At 38.2% G+C, this 21,983-nt stretch overlaps 1 protein-coding gene across 1 annotated transcript in view; it reads right to left on the bottom strand.

Moving 5' to 3' along the window:
- Positions 1–249: 249 nt before the first annotated feature.
- Positions 250–21,983, bottom strand: part of LOC150075278 (methylated-DNA--protein-cysteine methyltransferase-like) — a 30,899-nt gene continuing 9,165 nt past the window's right edge. The window contains exons 3-4 of the mRNA XM_090388429.1: positions 9,266–9,420; positions 250–521 (exon numbers count right to left, since the gene is read on the bottom strand). Of these exons, the coding sequence (XP_090244555.1) occupies positions 250–521; positions 9,266–9,420 (427 nt within the window). The remainder of the gene's footprint in view (positions 522–9,265; positions 9,421–21,983) is intronic.

Below are 21,983 nucleotides of genomic sequence, written 5' to 3'. Positions count from 1 at the left end.
GAACAAAAAACTTATTCCCACATGTGCCACCTTGCAAAATATTCTGCCAGCACCCATGGTATAAATATTTGAAATAATATAGTTCTTTAATATCTGATCAAAGCAAAATGTTTTTATTTTTCTGCAAGTTTGGAAAGTAACATAATATAAAATTCTAAGTTAGTTACAATTAAATTTTAACAGTTTTATATCTTCCATAAATTCAATAAAAAATTCAAGAAACTATTATATATTATTTTCAAAAAGCACTTATGTACAAATATTCACTACTCCTTCATGCTTTAAAAGCCACTTTTTCACTTTATTTCGTGTTCCTCTAGAATACAGTCCCATCATTCCATTACTTTTTATAACCCTGTGACATGGAACCATAAGCTGAATAGGATTATTTTTCATTGCAGAACCAACAGCTTGAGCACCACCAGGTTTACCTGTCATTGTAGCCAGTTGTCCATAGGTAACAATGTTGCCAAATGGTACCTGGTCCACCAGAGTCTTCCACACTTTCTCACGGTAAGAACCTGAAATACATTTATGAGTATTCTGTGAAAAATTAAGCTTTCTATATGATAATGCATATTATTCTTTCACTTAAAATTATTGGAAAATTAATTTATTAAGATAATCATGTCACTTAAGTGAAATCTTAATTTCACTTATTGAAAATCTTAAACACAAAACCAAATGCACTGCTTCCATTATTATTTTCAGTGATACCAAAAAAATAACGATAAGAAAAAGTTTCTAATGAAAACTTTGGATGCATAATTTTGCACACAGTTACACTTATTACAGCTAGATTTGGCTGATAGACCATAAAGCAAATCTCTCTTCAAATAAAAAACATCTTTTTTATAGTATAAATTATTTATGAGTGGCTGCATGCCAGTATATTTTCTCATGCCTGCCACATGTGGCACACTTGCCACTGGTTTGGCAGAGCTGTAAAAAAAAAATATATATATAATAATAATAATATTCAAATGTACATGAAATGTTAACACAGTGCAAATATTATCTTATTTGTTAATCTTAAGTGCAACTGAAATGCATGTACAATCTGAAAATTTGTTTACTCATTACTGTACTATTGGAAATTAAAATAAATACATACTTTTTATGCTTGTACTACTACTAAATTTTAGAGTATATAATTTATATGCTTCTCCCATCAATAGACACCTCAATAATGGACACTGCAGCATGCATCAGGTAGCATGTAAGCTTTTGCAGCTAATATGTTTGTATATGTGTGTGTGTATATACACAGTAGAGACTCTCGATTTTCCGGGATGGATGGTAAAATAAAAATCCCGGATAATCGATTTCTCGGTTAATCCAAAAATACAGTAACTCCCCAACATACATTCCAGGATCTCTTAAATAAGTAGAGTTTTACGTAACTCAGGATGACTAATAAAATATTGTTCCTATATCCGTGATATGCCAAAATTACAAAAACCACATAATATCCTGAGAAGAATGAAGAAAAATAGTTATATATTTTTCAATTAGCTAGTTATATATTTTTTATATATTAGTTATATATTTTTAATTAGTTCAATTAAAAACTATCTGGGGACAGTGGTGAAGTTGCTGGAGTGGTACATAAGAAAAAGGGAAAACATTAAAGGAAGAAATTGACAGTAAAAACTGATATATATATATACACACTGACATACAAAACTTAAAGACCAACGCTATTTCTAAAGGTTACAACCACAAAATCAAATGAAACAGTTTGTGGCTATTTGCATAACTGTGGCCATTCAGTAGAAAACTGGTGCACATGCAAAAATTTGAATCGTGATGAGAGGGCTCACATAAACAGATAAAAGCAGCAATTATGTGCAAATTACCGAATGGTGAGCACGACTGGTACAGATGTTCGATTGGTTTCATACAGTGCTACAGACAACGAAATGGCCAGTAGACAACATCTGGATGACTTTACCCAAGGTCGAATAATTGGAAAGCTTGAGAAAGGTTGAAGTGCAAGGAGTGTTGCTGCAGAGTTCAGTATCGTCCATAGCATCTCGCACATGGGTGGCTGGCCTTCAGAACGACAGGTACAGACGTTTGAAGGACCAGTGGTGATCGTCCACGAAAAACAATGCCCGATGATGACCGTTATATACTCCTACAGGCCAAGAGGGACCGACACCAGACAGCGGGATCTATTGCAAACCAGCTGCACAGGACCCAGGATATATCGCAGTTTACTGTGGCCAGGAGGCTCTACAAAGGTGGACTGTTTGCCCGACGGCCAGTATGGTGTGTCCCTTTAACACCTGCCCATCGGAGACACCGTTTACAGTGGTGCATCAAACACAAGGACTAGACAGAAGCGCAATGGGGTAAGGTACTCTTTACTGATGAGAGTAGATTCAGTCTCAGCAGCGATTCTGGATATCAGCTAATCTGGTGAGAGGTTGACACATGGTATCACCCCGCAAACGTCACTGAAAGGGATTGATATTGCGGTCGAGGTGTTCTCGTCTGGGGAGGCATTATCTTGGATGGACGTACATAACTCCAGATACTGGAAGGTGGTACTGTAACCGGTGCACGCTACTGTACTGAGGCAATCCTTCCCCATATGCACCTGTTCCAAGGTGCCATTGACCCAGAGTTCGTGTTTATGGATGATAATGCCACACCTCATCGCACTGTAGCTGTTGATATGCTTTTGGAAAGTGAGGACATTGTTTGTATGGATTGGGCTGCCTGTTCCGCCAATCTAATCTCATTGAACACATATGGGTCGCTCTGGGGGAGACGCCTAGCAGCACATCCACACTCACTAGAAAATGTTCACCAGCTGAAGATGGCACTGACAGAGGAATGGACAATGATACCGCAAGAACTTATCAATAACATTGTTCTAAGCATGGACAGATGGTGCAAAGCCTGCATTGACATTAGGGGTGGCCATATCTCCTCCTGAGGACTATCTCTTCCCTTTGTTCCATCTTTGGCAGTGATGCATCTGTATTATGGCAGCCAGTGCTATGTTGCCATTTTTGAATAAAGTCCCTCTTTGAATAAAGTCCGTTTTGTTTCCGTTGTTGGGTCGGTGTTGTTTCCTTCATTGTTTCTGTACCTCACGAGGTTCCTTTGGTATGCTTTTCCCATATCCAGGCCACTCCTATGAGAAGCTACAGATGAAAACCTGACTGGTCCTTAAATTTTGCACACCAATGTATTTCGTAGCCTTGGTTATCATAGTTGACTTCATCGTTGCCGATCCCTTCACTGCTTCTCGTATTCTGTCTTTGTCCTTTATTATTGTGTTCACCGCTGCCACTGACAAATCTGAATTCCGCACAATTCTTGTTAATGTTTGGCCATTTTCATACATCCTTATTATTTTAATTTTCTGATCTAACTCTATCACTTTCCTTTTTTGATAAATTTACTAGTACTGCTGTCACTTATTCTCTTAGTTGGCACCATGATAACAGCGAAAATTAAATTTTCTGAAAAGAACTTCACAGGGTTAAGGCAAAAACTCACTGTCATCACCCCACACGAGCTCACATTTTACTAAAACACATTTCTGGAGGTCACTACCATAAAACAATTTGCACTTTCTAGGTTATTGGGCTTTTCTGTTAGTACAAATCATAAATGGTAGTATACTCGATCGTATTGCATTTGCAATAATACCGATGGCTGTAATTCTGTGGGATTTTACATGACATAAATTCCCCACAATAACTATGGTGAAATGTGGGTCCCCTTTACTGAAATCTTCAGTCATATAGCAAAAAACCTAAATAAATTAAGAATCTTGTCTTCATTCCTATTTTTAAGCTTGTTACTCCATATCTCGCTTGAGCAATTTGTGAGTGCCACGATCGTCAGTATTGATTGCTTATTATTATTATTCTGTTTTAAATTTTACAGTCGTAAAAAGAAAAAAAATTAACGTAAGTTCGAAGTTACGTAAGTCGGGGACCTACTATATCCAAAAATGTTCAGCAATCTACGTAAAAAAATATGGTGATTGATAAAAAAACTTGCCACGCACTACTCGCGTGTCCAATACAATGCTTCCCTTTATTTTTTTTCAATGTTGATTTTAAATCTAATAGTTTCCTTTTATTTTTTACAGTGTCGCATATGGTTTGGTCATCAACATTATAATGGTTCATTAATTAAAAGATACACAATTTTCAAACTTTTGAATAATTTCAAGTTTTTGTTTAATAAATTTTTTCCTCTTTCCGGTGCGACGGAACACAACCGAAGCAACGCACTAAAACAAACTAAACATTTGTTCTCTCTTTTTTTTTTTTGAGCATCGGGTGGGAAGACAGTGGAGGTTGCAAGATAACCTCCCAATGACGGCTTTATAATGCCCTGCTTGTCACTTATTTGTGACTTGCAAAATATTTGTTTATACCTATTCTAGTTATTACTTGAATTTTATTTCTGGTTAATTTTTTTTTTTTTCTATTTGGTCTTGAAGTGTCCCTGTTAAACTGAGAGCCTGCTGCATGCACACACGCTGTTGTTGTTATTTAGTTTTTAGGAGCATTAGCAACTAAGGCCATATTGCTCCAGGATATGCGGTGGTCATTCCCTGACCTTTCTGCATCCTCCGTATTTGGTGGTGACGGGCTCGAACCCCGGTCTAATCAAGAAGCGTGTGCTATGCACTGCTGCTCCTTCCCACCTGGCTACAGAGGCGCCTACGCACGCACACGCAGTATAATAATAAAGTTCCCAGACTGCCACAATAAAAAGAACAAGTGAAGGAGCTCAAAAATGTAATTTTTTTTCTTTTTTCCCTAAAGATCACCTGATTGAATGCACTTATTATACTGTTCTAAAAGTTTCTGAAAAGAGTCAGCAAAGGCATTCAAGGAAATTATGTTCAGTTTGGCAGTTACATTTTTCTTTTATGTTCTCAACATCCTGAAATCCCTTTCTTCTGAGAGCAGTTTTCACTTCAAGAAAGAGGAAGAAGTCCATTGATGCTAGATTGGGAAGGCAGGGTGGATGGTTGATCTGTACAATGTCATGTTTCTTCACAAATATGATCACTACAAGTGCAGAATAGGGAGGGACCAGCAACAAGAACCAGCTGATTTTCTCTTGAAATTGCAGCCTCACCTGGAAAATGCACTACAATAGTCTTTGAGCACCTGTACATTGAATGCAGCACTGACTCTCCCCTTCAGCTACAAATTCCTTGTGAATTACACCCTGATGGTTTGTCAAAAAACATGATCAGCATTGTTTTAACCCTGGACTTCTGTAAACAAAACTTTATAGGACTGACTTGGTGATGATTCTGAAGTCCAATATACACTCTGATGCAACATCTCTGGGTTATACTGAAATACCCAACACTTATCTCCAGTGGCAATACAGTTAAGGAAGTTAGGATTGTCTTGACAAGTCTAGATGAAGTCTTTGTATGATAACACTCTTCTACTCATACATGAGGCTTGTGTGGCACAAATTTTGCACAGACTATCCTTTTCTGTAAATCTTCATGCAGGATTTGATGAATTGTCTCCTTCTCATCATATCCATCCATTCATATCCAACTCATCAGCCATCATTCTGAGAGTAAAATGATGATCTCCGGCCACAATTTTCTACCGAACTTTTTCAACTCTGCCCTCATTTCAAGAGGCTGACAGTTGCCCACTGCCTGGTTCATCACAAATATCCTCATGTCTGTCTTTGAACCACTTATACCATTCAAATACACTGGTATGACTTAATGTTTCATCACCATAAACAGTTTTTAAGATTTCATACATTTCTGTTGCAGATTTTCCCAATTTAAACCAAAATTTTATATTTGTTCATTGCTCCATTGCAAAATCATGACACAGAGCATTACTGCACTGTTACTCGCAATCTGTCAGCCTGCTGGATGATCTCTGTACCACCATCTGTTAGGAGGAAATTTGAACTATAACATAGCATAAAGGTATAAGTGCCCTGAACTATAACCAAAGAGGAACTCCTAAAAAATAATAATAAGATTAATAAAATTATTGCTAATTATTAGTAAAATGATACATTGAATTGTACATTTCTGTTTGATATTTGCCAGTAACTGCAAAACTTAAAGATAGGTCAAGAGGCCTTAGTGAGAAAAAGATAATAATTTAACAATTTAGCAGCTTACTGGCAGAATAACTGCTAGCCCAGTTATGTACATTGGATACATAACAAAAATTATATATGCGTGCGTGCATGTGTGTGTGTGTGTGTTTAATGGTGCATAAGCTACTGGCTATAGTGCGCCTTTATATACATATGATAGGGGTTATAGGAGAAAAAGTAATAATACAAGGCTAAAGTAGGTGAAGTGAGATAATAAGATAGTAATAGTGCCACAATCATTCTTCAATATTCTAATAATTCATGGGGTATAAAAATTAGAATACAAAAGAAAAGACAAAGAGAAGAGAAAATTATAAGCCAAAGGTACTCCGATGTAACAGGAGCTTAACTACCTGTCCCACGTGGTGCAGTCTAAAGTTCAAATCACTTAGGTTGGCATTAGTTGGATAATTTGGTTATATATTATAAATAACATAACTTTCAAGCATAATAGTATAGCCTAATATATATAATGCAAACTCGGCAGCATGGTAGTATTATTGCTGCATAACTGGTGTATCGATAAGAATATTTGAATTTTAATTATATATAATGAATAACAAACTTCATAGCATAACAGGTGCATAGTGTTATGACCGCAATAGATATATTTGTTTAGTGTAGCATTTTTAATTTTATTGAATTTGAATGAAAATCATGCCTCTGAGCAGCAAAGCAAAGGGCTCAAGCTAGTGGGAGTGCCTGGGCTCTGGGGAGAAATTAGGGGGGGCAGTTGTACTCTAAATCACAGCCTTATGAGATATATAGCTTGTTTGATGGTTGCAGAGCTATCAGGGTAATGTCTTTGTGCGTGCTCGATGTAAGGAGTGTGGGGGTATTTAGGTGCCAACTCAGCATTATGGGCCTTTATGACAGTTTGAAGAACAGGGTGGATACCCTCGAAGGAATTAAATTGGGGGCCCATCAAGTTCTCAGCTGCCAACTTCAACACCAGAGCTTGCACTTGATCATCAGGCAACACAGCAGCGACCCCAAGACAGAATGCACTGGTCCTACAGGAACTAGTTGTTGCCGGTAACTCTATTGTCAGGGGAACAGGAAACATTGTGCAAAAAGGATAAGTGGAATAGGACCAGGGTATGTCTGCCAGGGACAAAAGTTGATGACATTGTAAAGCATCTTTTAAGGGCACAAAATGTGTTGTATACGTTGGCACTAATGACATTAAGAGTAGGAGATCTGCAGACTTACTTAACAAGTACAAGGCAATGTTGAAAAAAAAAAAAAAAGTTGCAAGTTAGGGTTAAATTTGAAAGTGTCTGCAATTCTGCCCACACACACAATAAGAGGGAGTATATGATTAGCATTAGTAAATGATGCAAGAAAGCTTATCCAGCATCAGCAAAAAAAAAAAAAAACACCCATTTCACCTATTCCTTCCAATAGTTTGAACAAGACAGTTCTTTTCTTCTTTGTATTTACATGCATAAAAAACTCATCTCCATTCTTTGCTCTCTCAGCCAGCAAGTTCTCATAATTGCCATTTTTTTGCCTAATATTTTCTATGATAGTATTACAAATCAACTTGTAACTGTTATAAGGCTTCAGTACTTTTCAATGCTCTAACTTTTCCATGCCATCTTTTTCTACTATATTAATGGTATATATAAATTCATAGCTTCTGTGATTGCTTTAAAAAGATATTCCATAATTCTGACGTATTGATCCTATCTGTACTAATTATTAGGGATAAGGAGGTGATTATTCCATTGTATAAGGCAATGGTCAGGCCACACCTAGAGTACTGTATACAGGTCTGGAGGCCTCATTTCAAGAAGGATGTAGAGCTGCTGGAACGAGTACAGAGAAGGGCAACAAGATTAGTGAATGGAACAAAGGGGTGCTCTTACGAAGAAAGGCTTAAGTTTTGCAAATTACAGTGTCTGGAGACTAGGCACCAGCGAGGTGATCTGATAGAGGTGTATAAAGCCTTGAATGGTTTAAGCATGCTCAATGCTGATGGGATTCTTCCTCTAGCTCAGAAAAATCACCTGAGAGGGCATAAATTCAAATTGAGGAAAGACAGATGTAGGATAGACGTGCGGAAATTTGCCTTTAGCCAGCGGGTGGTTGGTTGGTGGAACAGACTCCCATCCCTTGTGGTGGAGGTTGATAGCCTAAATAAGTTTAAGGCTCAGCTGGACAGGTATTTTGAACGAACAGAGGGGTGAAGTGGAAGTGGGTTTTTTTTGTTTTTTTTTTTGGCTGATGCTGCATAAGCTTGCTTTCTTGCATCAAATGCCTCTACTAATGCTAATGCTAATTACTTAATTAGTAGAAGCCATGTGGTACCTTTAACTGTTAGTCTCCCTTCCTGAATATAAAACCAATAGCTCCACCTTACTTTGGTGGTAGTATGCTAGTTCATATAGTTAACTGTATATTATGTCTGTACGAATGTATTTTCACAAGCCAATTTGCATGCCATTCTTACTGAAAAATCCAGAACTGACAAAGGAAAATTCTATTATCTTCAACTGAAATCAGCTAACAGCCAGAAATAAATAATCAAATTTTCACTTATTCTCGATACAGCGAAGGCCAGAAGAGTTTACATATTCATTGTGACTGCATACATATTGAATTAATTATTGAGGATAAACAGATTTATGATGCCGTTGTGCACAACTAGATGTGCATTTTTTGTGGCAGCATCCAAGCCCGAACCTGCAACCTCCTTACTTGTGGCCAGACACATTAACCACTAGACCATGGCCAGTCTCTAAATAAAACAAGCTAAATTAATTTGTCAATCAATTCACATGGAAAAATGCAAAATAAACTGCAAAAACTCAACCGGCTTGCTACTACTGGAAACTAAGAAGCCTTTAAGAATTTCTCCAATCTCAAATAGAATTTGAACTAGGACTATTCCAAATAAGTGGCAAGTCTATTTCACCATCACTTAGAACACTTATATAATGAGAATCTTAGTGGGAGAGGAATCCCCTAAACTACTGTTCAAGACCAGTTAATCCAGTACTGCTTAAAAAAAGCTTGAATATAGGATGTGTCATCTATGAGCATTAAAAATAAAATACTTGTTATCCTTATCTCTGCTTTTTATACTGCATGATTTACATAGAGTAATTTAACATGTGCTAATGCTTACCATTTGCACTACTCACAGAAGTACATATTGATGGAAGAGAAGTAGGAAGATCCTTAGGATTTTTAAAGTACATTGTTAACCAATTCAAGCACTGAAGGGCAGATTTATAAACATCACTGTCATCTAAAAGGTCTGTCAAAAATTCAACCTCAGTTCTGAAAAGCAAAAGACTGTAAATTAGATTAAACAAAGATGTGTATAATTCAGTACTGAAATAAAAATAAAGTACAGGGTAATTTAAAAGCAATTCTGTAAACCTGTAACTTTGTGTACAGTAAGGCTCCGTATCCGCAGGGGATATGTTCCAAGACCTACTGTGGATGGCTGAAACCGTGGATATAAGCAAACACCTGCTGACCCCCATATATAACGTGATTTTCTTGTATATACATACGTATAATAATCTTTAATTGATAAATTAAATACACAGTAAGACATTATCAACAGTAATAATAAAGCACAGCAGACTCTCGATTTACCAGGACACTTCAAGACTCCAAATTAAAAAAAAAAAAAAAAACAACAGAAATCACAAAATTCAAGTAATAACTACAAGAGGTATAAACAGATATTTTGCAAGTTGTAAATAGGTGACAAGAACCGGCATTATAAGTTTTCATTGGGAGATTAGTGTACCTATTATCTTGCAACCCCTGCTGTCTTCACACCTACCACTCAAAAAAAAAAAAAAAGACCAAATGTTTAGTTTGTTTTAGTGTGTTGCGTCAATTGTTGTGTTCCATCGCACCGCAAAAGGACAAATTTTGTTTCGTTATTTGTCAGGGATGTCGGAAATTTTTTTTTTTTTTTTTGTTTACAAATCGTGAAAATGAATGGCAAATGCAAGGGTTGGGCTTTCAATTAAACAAAAACTTGAAATTTTTGAAAACAGTGCATTCATTAAATCTCTAAAGAACCCCTATAATGTTGGGGACCAAACCATATGTGACATTGTAAAAAATAAAGGGAAGCTATTCAATTTAAAATCGACATTGTAAAAAATAAAGGGAAGCATCGTATTGGACATGTGAGTAGCACGTGTTAAGTTTTTAGTTTTTTTTTCTGTAATTAACCGCAGGTAACTGAATCAGCAGACACGGGGGCACAACCGTATTTAGCAAACATACAAAGCAGTGAATAAAAGCCATAATCTGGAAGATTTTATTGCTGGCTAAGCAGTTATGAGTTTTTCCAGACATGTAACAGAAAAAAAAAAAAAAAAAGATAGCAATTTCAGTGTATGGGATGAGGTGATCACATTCCATGGCCAAAGTACTTCACACTACTGGATTTTCTTCTGGAGCTCCAGAAGAAACTCCATTAGAATAGTAAATCTAAGAATGTAAACTAGAACAATTAATCTAAATACAGTAGAATTCCAGTTAACCAAGAACTTTTATTGCTTTACTTTTTTTTTCCACTCAACAAAATTGGCACATTTAATATTTAACGTACAAGGAACAAAGTTAATATAGTAAAATCCTGATTCCACTAATAAAGAATGAAGCAAGGAGTATATTTCATCCATGTCACTTCTTGTACATGAGGCATAAAATGAATGTGAACCAATTAATGTATTTGAATAAAATATAGAATTCTGCAGTGGGAATAAAGACTATCAAGCAAGAGCAGAAAACATTGGGAACTATTATAAAGCTGTATACACGTGTTTAGTAGATAATACTTAAATAATAAATGCAATTTTCACTCAATTTTTTTTCCTACTTACCTTTTATAATATAGATAAATTGCATTTAAAATTGATTATCCAAAGATATCTGACTACCACACTTGTCTCAACTGTTTCAGGTAATCTGCATTCTACTATATATTTTCAACCAGAATTGAAAATCTTACACTTAACAATATTCAATGCCAACTAGAAACAGCAGACAAATAGTATATAAATTTTGTTACATGGCATTCCAAGAGTAGAATATTTTGAGTGCCCAGCTTAATAATACAAGAGTAATACAGGAATGTATGTAATTTTCCCAGATTCAGAAATGGTTATGGCAAATAATAGTCTAAGGCTGAATGCCAAGAACTGGAGACACATGGAGCCATTCAATCCATTACTCAATTCAAATGCTTAGGTATGCGGCCCAAATTTTCCAACTGCTAATTGTTGCCAGCCCATTCACACAGTTCACCTTGCATGACCACCATACTGGGCATTTGTTAAATTTTTGTCCTTTTTTTGACTGAAGAAAGGCAACCTATGCCTGAAAGCTATTGATTTACATTTATTTTATCTGTCTTCAATTTTAACAAACCGTTCTAAGTTTTAAGAAGTGTAAAAATGGCTGAACAGTGTGTAAGAACTTAAAGAAAATGTAGAAGAAATGCTAATGAAACAAGACTCTACGACTACAAAGACTGACAGAAAACATTGAAGAAAGAGAAGCAAGATTGGAAATGAGAAGACTCCGTAGGACTAATCAAATAGAAGTAACGAAGGTAATAATTAACAAGCTGTAATTAATGTAGAAGAACGTGACATGGGAAATGTGTTACAACTGTGATTATTGCAATGCAAGATATGAGTTAAACACATCAAATAAATACACTAAATGCTGTCATAATGGAAAGATTTCACTTGACCTACCTACTCTATTACGAGACCTGCTTACAGAGGATACACGTGAAGCAAATAACTACAGAAAACATATATGAAAGTACAACTCAGCATTGGTATTAGCATCAATGGGCACAGATATTAAATCACTGCCTGGAAATGGTCCATAGTGTTTTAGATTACATGGCCAGATTCATTACGGAAACAGTAAAGAAAGACGATTTCTTTCTTTACATGTTTCCTTTATACAATTAAACTAGTTTTAATGGAAACATACTCTTACTAAATAACATTGCTAGGTAAACCTAGGGATTAATGTCCAAACCTCTGATCCACAAGTCGAAACGTTTGACTGGAAAAGCCCCTTGTTCCCAAGAGAGACCCAGTAGCCTGTCACACAGCCAAAGGTTCTGTGCCTGAAGGGAGTTAGGCAGGTCCGAAAATCTACCTTCCCCCTTCAGAACAGTGTTCTTTGCCAACCCGTCATTACCTAAGATGGCCACCTCTTTGGGGGAAATGGCCTCCGTTGATATTTCGACAGAATTGCAAATCCACACAACACTAACTATCCGCAGGAGTAGGAAATGGTGGGAACACGTGTTGAGATGTTATGTCTGCCACACCATTCCTGATGAATTGAGGAGTGAATAGTGGTGTTGTCAGTGCATTGGTTTCTTGTTGTTCCCGTTTTTTTCCAAGGAATTTGGGATTGACTGGATGAATGATAATTCCTTACAGGACATACTCCGATCCTCATAAATTTGTTCTGGTTGAGGATCCCAGTCTTCAGTTTCATCTATGGTATCTTTTCTGGTGTCTTGCTTATCCTAGTATAGCCCTTTGGAGGCTTTTGGCTTTTCAGCCCCCTTCTGTTCCTTCTAGTGGTTTGGTTAGGTGTAGGATTGGTTTCGCGTCCACGGTGATGATGCGAGTACCTAGTTGAGACTCTCAATGTACATCTACTGTATGATGATTCTAGTTTCACTGAATGGGTCTGTTCAGTGGATGTCTGCTTGTCCTGTTATGTAATTTTTCCCATCCTCCCTCTTTTTTGTAAACGACCTCCCCTCGTAGCGTTGGTCTGAACCACCTCCTGGCTGAGACAAATTAGGTGGGGTAGAGAGAGAGAGAGAGAGAGAGAGAGAGAGAGAGAGAGAGAGAGAGAGAGAGAGAGATGCGAATGCAAGCTTCTCTTCTTGTCCTTGGAGGGTGCAGTGTGTCCAAAGGTCTTTCTCCTGATTCTTCGTTATCTCCTCCACTATTTCCCGTCCATGTGGTCACAAACAGCCAACCAATCAAATTCAATACCAACCTCCTAATGTTCTCCAAAATTAGTTCCCATTTCTGGATCGTCATGGTGAAAAGAAAATTCTGAAGTTGCGCTTTTCTGACTACAGAAAGAAAAAAAAACAAAAAAAAAACACGTTTGAAATGTGTTTGGGTCACGAGAATCATGATATACTATATATATAACATAAAAAAAAAAAGGAAATTCTGATTTTAGATTTCTAGTTGAACTAAAACCCTGGTATTCTTTACTGTATCCTTTCATAGAACTGTATATATTTATTTATTTTGGATTTATTTCAGATATGAATCTTCTGCAGTTTTTTTTTTCACTTACAGAAACAAGTGATGCATGAAGTGATGACAAAAGATCCCATTAATATCAATGATAATAATAGAAATGGTATTTTTATCCATGAGGCTATTCAGTCACCAGTTATCTGCTGTAACCATGAGGCTTTACCAGGTGAGTACCCAGAACTTTGAGAGAGCTGGGAGAAATTTGGATGGCTGATTTGTAAAGAAGGGTCTTCCAGGCAGAACTGGATCTCCCTGCATTCTGATATGGTTCTACCCGACAAGCATATCCTTTCTACATGGCATTTTAAATCAGTTTTAAACTCAATGATATGGGTCATTCCTCGTATAATCTGATTGCTCGTGTTGCCACTAGTATGTCTTTAAAGGTCACCATTACTGTCCTTGCCAAAGCATGTGGACAGGGCTTGAAATGTTAGAACTGCCAAGGTACTACAAGCAAAACATCCTATTGGTGGGTTTATTTCTTCAATAAACTTAGAACAGACCATATGGGTCTCCATATAAAAACGGAATCCTGAGAAAGACAAGTCCACCACTAAGGGCACAGTTTGTAGCATTCTCGACATGAGTTGGCCCGATGTCTCAATTTCCAGTTAATGTGATGTCTGGGTTTTGGGTAACATGTTAATTTTGCTGGTTGTCATTCGATCAAGGTATGACTCACTCTTACGACAGTTGACCTTTTCCTCATAGAAGTGACACTATCATTTTTTCATCGAAAATGAACTGTTTTGAAACACTGTAATTTGCTTGTACATCACCTATCTCCCCATATCTCAGTCTGGATGGTGGTACAGCCTGGTCCAAATAAGCCTCAGTGGGCCTTCCCACTCTTATAATTAGGTGACTATCAAGAATGCCAGTGGATTGGTCAAATGTGCCCACTACTTGTATTTCTATATTGTGTTTGGCGATGGTGTAATTGTTCAATGATATAACTTCCACTGTTTCATTGGCATGTGTTTGAATCTCAACTATGTACTGGCATGTGACCCCCCTCAATTTTTCTTACCTCATATGCTTTAGTAAAGTCTGGAATTAACCACACCAGATAATGTAGGCAAGGCTGCCTATCAATAATAAAATAATTTGCTCCGCTATCTCCCGCAACACAATTCGTTATTCCTGGCCAACTCAAAGACTTCTTGGTTAATGCTTCAAATTAACCAGGTGTCACACAGATATAAGTAATGCGGAACTGGAATTTGGGGAATACAATGTGTATAGAAAGGATAGACAGGACAGGAGGGGAGGAGGGGTTATGCTATTAATTAAGAAACACATAAAGTCCAAGGAAGTGAAGCCAGTCGACATCGATGGACAGGGCAGTGTCGAGTCAGTTTGGTGTGAAATAAGCATAGGGAAATCAAAATTGAGAGTAGGAGTGTGCTATAGGCCTAATGACTCTGATGAGTATAATAAGATATTGTACAGGGAAATAGAGTGGGCCAGTAAATCAGAGAGTCTTATAATGGGGGACTTTAATTTCCCAGATATTGACTGGAATTTGTGGGTTGGTCACTCGCACACTAGCAAGGCTTTTGTGGATTTATTGGATGATTGTTTTCTACATCAGCATGTTCGTGAGGCAACAAGAGGGAGCAATACTCTTGATCTGATTATCAGTAGTGATTCTTCATGCATTAAGAACCTGCAGATAAATGAACCACTAGGTGGCAGTGATCACAGTGTGTTGAAGTGGGATTTACTCAAGGAGGTAACTACCATCAGAGGTAAAGGGAAGGGTTTTTGTTTTCGTAAAGGCGACTATGATGGTCTGAGACAGTATTTAAATTCTATACAGTGGGACCAACTGATGATGTTACCAACAGCAAACTCAAAATGGGAAGCATTCAAGGAACTAATCTTGGAGGCTACCAGGCTTTACATACCAACTAAGAAATATTGTTCAAGGTTTAGGCCTAAATGGATGTCAGATGAACTAATGAGACATGTGGCAGAGAAGAAAAATGCATGGGATACATACAAATTAATGGGTGACATGGAAGCCTATGATAGATATAAGTTGGTCTGTAACCAAGTCACAAACGAGATTAGGCAGGCAAAGGCAGACTATGAAAAATCCTTGGCAAAGGATGCAAAGAAAAACAGAAAAAGAGTTCTTTACATACTTGAACTCGAAAAGGAAAGGGATGAATCAGATTGGTCCACTGGATATTGATGGTTCAACAGTTGGGGATCCTGCTCAGGTGGCTAACAATCTAAACGAGTATTTTGCATCTACATTCACGCATGAGGAGTTATTCAGGAAGGAGAATGATGTAGGTAAAGTAAACATTGGCAGTGAGCTGGATGATTTTGTAATAACTGAGAGGAAAGTGGAGGAGAGATTGTTGAGGATAAACATAAAAAAGGCACCTGGGGTGGATGGGATCTATCCAGTTATATTAAAGGAGGCAGCAAAGGAAGTATGCAAACCCCTAGCCATAATTATGAGAGCTTCTTTGGACTCAGGGGAGGTACCCATAGACTGGAGATGTGCAAATGTAACCCCAATTCACAAAGGAGGATCAAAGGCTGACACAAGTAATTATAGACCTGTTAGTTTAACTTCTGTTCCAGGTAAATTAATGGAGGCACTGGTTAAAGAAGCACTGCAGGATCATCTAGACAAGAATTCAGTTATAGCTCAGACGCAGCATGGTTTTGTTAAGGGCAGGTCTTGCCTGACCAATTTGATTGGATACTATGATGTAGTCACAAAAGAACTGGATGCAGGGAATAACTTTGATATTATATATTTGGATCTTAGAAAGGCTTTTGATACTGTTGCGCATGGAAGACTGCTGCACAAATTGGAGCAGTGTGGCATTGGAGGCAAATTGCTGCTATGGATAAGGGGATGGTTGAGTGGCAGAAGACAGAGAGTGGTAATCAATGGACACTGCTCAACGTGGACTAATGTTATTAGTGGAGTTCCTCAAGGTTCAGTGTTGGGTCCGTTGTTGTTTTCGGTGTTTATGAATGATATTGATGATGGGATATCAAGTTTAATGTCCAAGTTTGCAGATGATACAAAGGTTGGCAGGGTCGTTAAGGACAATACTGACGCTATGCTGCTGCAACAGGATCTGGAAAGGTTGAACAGATGGGCTGAGAGGTGGCAAATGAGGTTTAACATCGACAAATGTAAAGTGCTGCATATGGGAAACAGTAACCCCAGAGCAACGTATCAACTCTGCGGTACTACACTGACAGTGGTGGAGAATGAAAAGGACCTGGGGGTAATTGTGCAGGCAGATATGAAGTTCTCTGAGCAGTGCAGACGAGCTGCAAGAGTAGCTCATGGTGTCTTGTCAATGATATACAGGAATTTTTCTAGCAGGGATAAGGAGGTGATTATTCCCTTGTATAAGGCAATGGTAAGGCCACATCTTGAGTACTGTATACAGGTCTGGAGGCCTCATTTCAAGAAGGATGTAGAGCTGCTGGAACGGGTACAGAGAAGGGCAACAAGATTAGTAAATGGAACAAAGGGTTGCTCTTACGAAGAAAGGCTTAAGTTTTGCAAATTACAGAGTTTGGAGACTAGGCACCGGCGAGGTGATCTGATAGAGGTGTATAAGGCTTTGAATGGTTTGAGCATGCTCAATGCCAATGGGATTCTTCATCTTTCTCAGAATAATCACCTCAGAGGGCATAAATTCAAATTGAGGAAGGATGGATGTCGGATAGATGTGCGGAAATTTGCCTTTGGCCAGCGGGTGGTTGGTTGGTGGAACCGACTTCCATCACTTGTTGTTGAAGTTGATAGCCTAAACAAATTTAAAGCTCAACTGGACAGGTATTTCGAACGAACGGAGGGGTGAAATGGGAGTAGGTTTTTTTTTTTTTTTTTTTTTTTGGCTGATGCTGAATAAGCTTGCTTTCTTGCATCATATGCCTCTGCTAATGCTAATGCTAATTAGTAATTCGCATGACAATGAAGCCCCTAAGCGCAGTATGCATTTTGAGGAATGCTACCTGGCTGATAAGATGCAAATCTGCAGGAAAGGTATAATAAATCTGTTTAGTTTGCCAGTGGCAATGCACTTGCTTGAAAGTTAACTGTAACTGGAATAATGTTTGTTGGATACTAGAAACAAACCAAAAGGCATTGTAAAGTAGCTCATGCCTTTGTATATACTTTGCATGGTCGAGATAAGCCTGATTCACATTCTTCAACTTCTGCCTGCAAGATCTGATGGTTTGTACAAGTTTACTCGGCTAATAATAAAACGGTTGATAAAATTACCAGAACTTGTACAAGTGGCACTGTCACCTCGGGTCTTAGTTCTACATGGGCATGATTTTCTAGATAACCTTATACTCTGTTGTCGTCCTCACCAGTTAGCCCCACTAATGCTGTCATAAGCCACACGGCTTTAAAGATTCTCCAACTGCTTCTTATCATCAAGTATAGACTTCTGATTGTTTGCCATACCATTTTAAGAATTAGCTTAGCATACCAGACAATTACTGCTGCCACTACTCCAATTGTTGTAACTTACATGTGAAATAAAAGGGGGTAGACAGACAGTGCCTGTTTCTAACTATATCCCAGCATATGACAAGTTAATCTCCTACACATTTCTTCCCATGACATGTACAAATCCCCTGCACTACCTTCCCTTTTTGTGAGATAAACAAGAACTTTAAAAGTCCTGACATTAATAAGATTTCCTGAGTTACGTTAGCTTGAAAGGGTTCTTCCTTTATTATGAATGTTTTTTCTACTCCAAGTTTCCTTATGATTAATGTGCCTATTTGTGACAGTGAAAACTGAATTGGCAAATATTACCTTTAAATCTTGTTCTTCAAACTGGGCCAACTCATCTGACAAATGTTTCTCATGTCTACTACAGTGTGAAGACCTCTCAGCTGGTGTCAAACACTTTATGCGAGATAATCAAAGGGTTCTTTATTACTTGTGACCCAATCTTGGCCAACCAGTATGTTTCTGCCGCATGTCTTTGACATGTGCAAGAGGACAACTAATCACATTCTGTTTCGAAACAATATTCCAAACTGCCTTTAAACTTACTCTTAGCACATTCACAGGGATCATTTCCCTTTTTGCATTGATATATTGAAGTGCCATTTTCCTTCAGTGATTGCTTTAAAATGAAATGTCTGGGCTGAACCAAGGTGTCGTTTGAAAGGAGAAGCTTCGATACCCATTGCTTGACACAGTCTCAGCAATTGGTCCTCACACAACTGTCATTGGGGATTGTTTTAAATAAAGCTGATGAACGGTGCTCCATTTCACATATTTGTAGGCACCTTGTTTAACTCTGGAGACCGACATTGGCATGAACGATCATTCCCGAATTAAGCATATTGTAAACCACAGTGCACATCTTGAACTAAACTTAATTTTCACGATTGGTCTTGCTTTACTCAGCCTGCATAGGACAAAGAGATAAAAAAAAAATTGTTTATTCTTAAAAGAGAAGTTGACTTGAGAGAAGTTCTTAGTTCATAACATTTTAATGACGGCATTTAAGCAAAAAGAGAGACTTGGTTTAATATAACCCAATATAAAGATGACAGTGCTATAAGAAGGAAGTTACTGTCTTTCACCTTAAAGCATCAGTTAATTTTAGAACGTAGTCATAAGCACTGGATCCAGTGCCCTGGCCTGACTTTCCCCATTTTCCTCCATGTCAGGTTTTATAATCCAATCCACAAACCGTTCTAAGATTCCTGGGTTATTTGAGCTTTGGGGTACAGTACTCTCCTCTGAACAAATTTGAGCAGGTCATCCTGTAGCTTCAATCTCCGTGGTATCAGAAGAGACGTTCTGTTTTGTCTCTTCCGCAGATACCTGTATATCCTCTGGAGTGGTTATCTCATTTGGCGATTAAGGAACTATGATCACCTCTTCTCCACTACTAGGTAATGATACATGGACAGGAGGCTTGCATCCCCTGCTATGTAAATTATATTGATGAGTAGGGCACTGGCTACCTCCCTGTTGCTTGTTAGGTGGCAAAGTCATGTGACCTTCTTGCCTCCTCAGTGCTTGTCCCTTTTGACCCCTGGTTGGCAAGTATGCTAGTGGAATAGAGACAGGTAAAGTGGGGATTACTGTGGCAGTGTCCACTGGTTCAATCCATTCTTCTTCCTCCATTTATGATTCCTCATCACTCTTTTGGTTTAGTGTGCTCTGTGGATTCCTCAGGAGATTCAGTGATGACCGGGACTTCTAGGTGCAGTTCTGGGAATGGTTTACGATCTATAACTTTGGTCAACCGATCAAACTTGTACCAACTGTTTATCCTTAGGATGATAAAGATGCTGAATTCTGAAGTTGACTGGAGAAGTTTGAGATATCACTATAAGGTCCACTACTCTGGCGTGCCACCTTGCAGGTTCGACCTGGTTTAAATCTCAGGGTGTAACAATACACTATACTTCCTATTATAGTCACATTATACTTTATATTCTAATCTGTTTGTCTACGGCTTTCCTGGAGCACTGTTGTTCTTGTGTTTCTGCAGCATTTTGCAGGTGCTGCTGAACTATTTCATAGGTTCGTTGCATCCTTGCAACCATTTGCTCAGAATAATGCTCTAACTATGCATAAGTTGGATGGGTCTGTGATGTCCAGATGTGCTGGGGTAATACTACATCCCTCCCTTACATTAAATAATTTGGCGTTTCATGTGTCGCAGAATGAATGGCAGAGTGATATGCAGTGATAGCTAGGGGTACACAGATGTGCCAGTCTGATTGCGTAGCATTGACTACATGTGATAAAATTGCTGCTAGGGTCCTATTTAACCTTTCAACCTTAGCGTTACATTGAGGGTGATATGTGCTCGTCTGGAGCTTCTTTATTCCCAATTTTTCGTGTCTCCTGCATAACCTTGGTCTGTGAGAAGGATCTGGGGAATTCCATGTCAGGCAACTACACGGTTGACAACAGTAGCTGCCACCTTCTCTGCCTTCTACATTTTCAATGGTATTACCTCAGCATAGCGAGTAAAACAGTCCACCACCATTAGCAAATATTTATCTCCACCTAAACTAGTAGGTAGAGATCCAAGGATGTCCATGATGACTCTATACCATGGCGTTGATTCAGTCGGATTGCATATCAGGTTTGCTTTTGCCTTTTGATTGTAACCTTTTCTTTGCAACCATGAGCAGGTGTCCACATAATTTTTGATATCACTATAGATATTCAGCCAAAAGAAATCTTTTCTAATTCTTTGTAATGTCTTATCAAAAGCTAAATGACCGCTGTGGGGATCATCGTGGCAGGCTTTTAAAATCTGCCCGTTTAGACAGTGTGGGACAACTACCTGTTCCCATGGTTGATCTAGAGTCTATTTTGGATCAGGTAAGGTGTAATAAATAAATAAATTTTCTGTTTATACTCCGGGACGACCAAACAGTCAGAGGAGTTCACAAGATAGACAGAATACAAGAAACAGCACCGTATTTAGTAGTCACGGGCCAAGTGGTCACTCAGCCCGTGACTGCTAATGAAGTGCTGAGTTAAAGTAACATTCTTGTTACTTTAACTCAGCACTTAACTAGAGGATCTCTATTCTACTCTTTATCAGAGCATTAGGAGACATTAAACACTATAGCATTTTGAAGGTGCATAACAAATAAATGTGTTACCATTCTAGAAAGAAATCATTATCCTATGTTAATATATTATTGTTTTTTTCTAAATAAGAGTTAACGAATTAATTTTCTCTTCGAATCATTCTACCAGAATCTTGGAGGTGTTTTAACTTACCATTTCACTTACCAAACTTCTATGTGGGCAGGATCACTTTTTTCTATTTTCTCCATGGTGGTCATGACTTCTTCCAAACTCACTTCTTCTCAGCCTCCCTTTCTGTCTCCCGGCCTGCAGCCTTTCTCTAATTCTCCTCTTCCCTCTGTTGAACAGCTCTTACCTCTAAGCCAACTCCTCCAACCCCCTTTTTCTAAAGGGGCCTGTTTTTTTTTTTTTTTATCTCAGAAAACTCTCCCACAATTAAGGGAACCTTGGCTTTTCATTCGACTGTTCAAATCCCTTCTCCATTACTCTACACCTTTTGTCCCCCCCCCAACGTCACATTTCAGGACTCAAAAGGATGCCATATAATACTTGTAAGCGATAGCAACATTTGCATAGTGGATCACTGAATCTGCTGGACGTCATAATCCCATTATATGGGATTATAACGTCCTTATCTCTATTAGCAGATGTTCGATAAATCATCAATAGGATCCATGGGCCTTCCTTGCAACCTGTCTACAGTGCTCAGCAAACTTCATGTCTGACAGTATCATAACTCCCAAGTCCCTTTCTTCCACTGCTGGCTTTATTTCAACTCCACCAAGTGTATAAATTATTTTGGAGCTACTGTTCCCCAGGTGTAAAACCTTGCACTTTGCTGGATTAAAGCTTAGTTGCCACTTTTCTGACCGTCCCTGAAGTCTATCTAAGTCACTCTGAAGAAGCTCTGCTTGGCAGTGATCATTAATTACTCTACTCTACCAATCTTTACATCATCTGCAAATTTA

This window comes from Mastigoproctus giganteus, chromosome 14, assembly GCF_048544385.1.
Source record: "Mastigoproctus giganteus isolate SK-2022 chromosome 14, ASM4854438v1, whole genome shotgun sequence".
Lineage (NCBI taxonomy): Eukaryota > Metazoa > Arthropoda > Arachnida > Uropygi > Thelyphonidae > Mastigoproctus > Mastigoproctus giganteus.
This window is presented reverse-complemented; position numbering and strand designations above follow the sequence as displayed.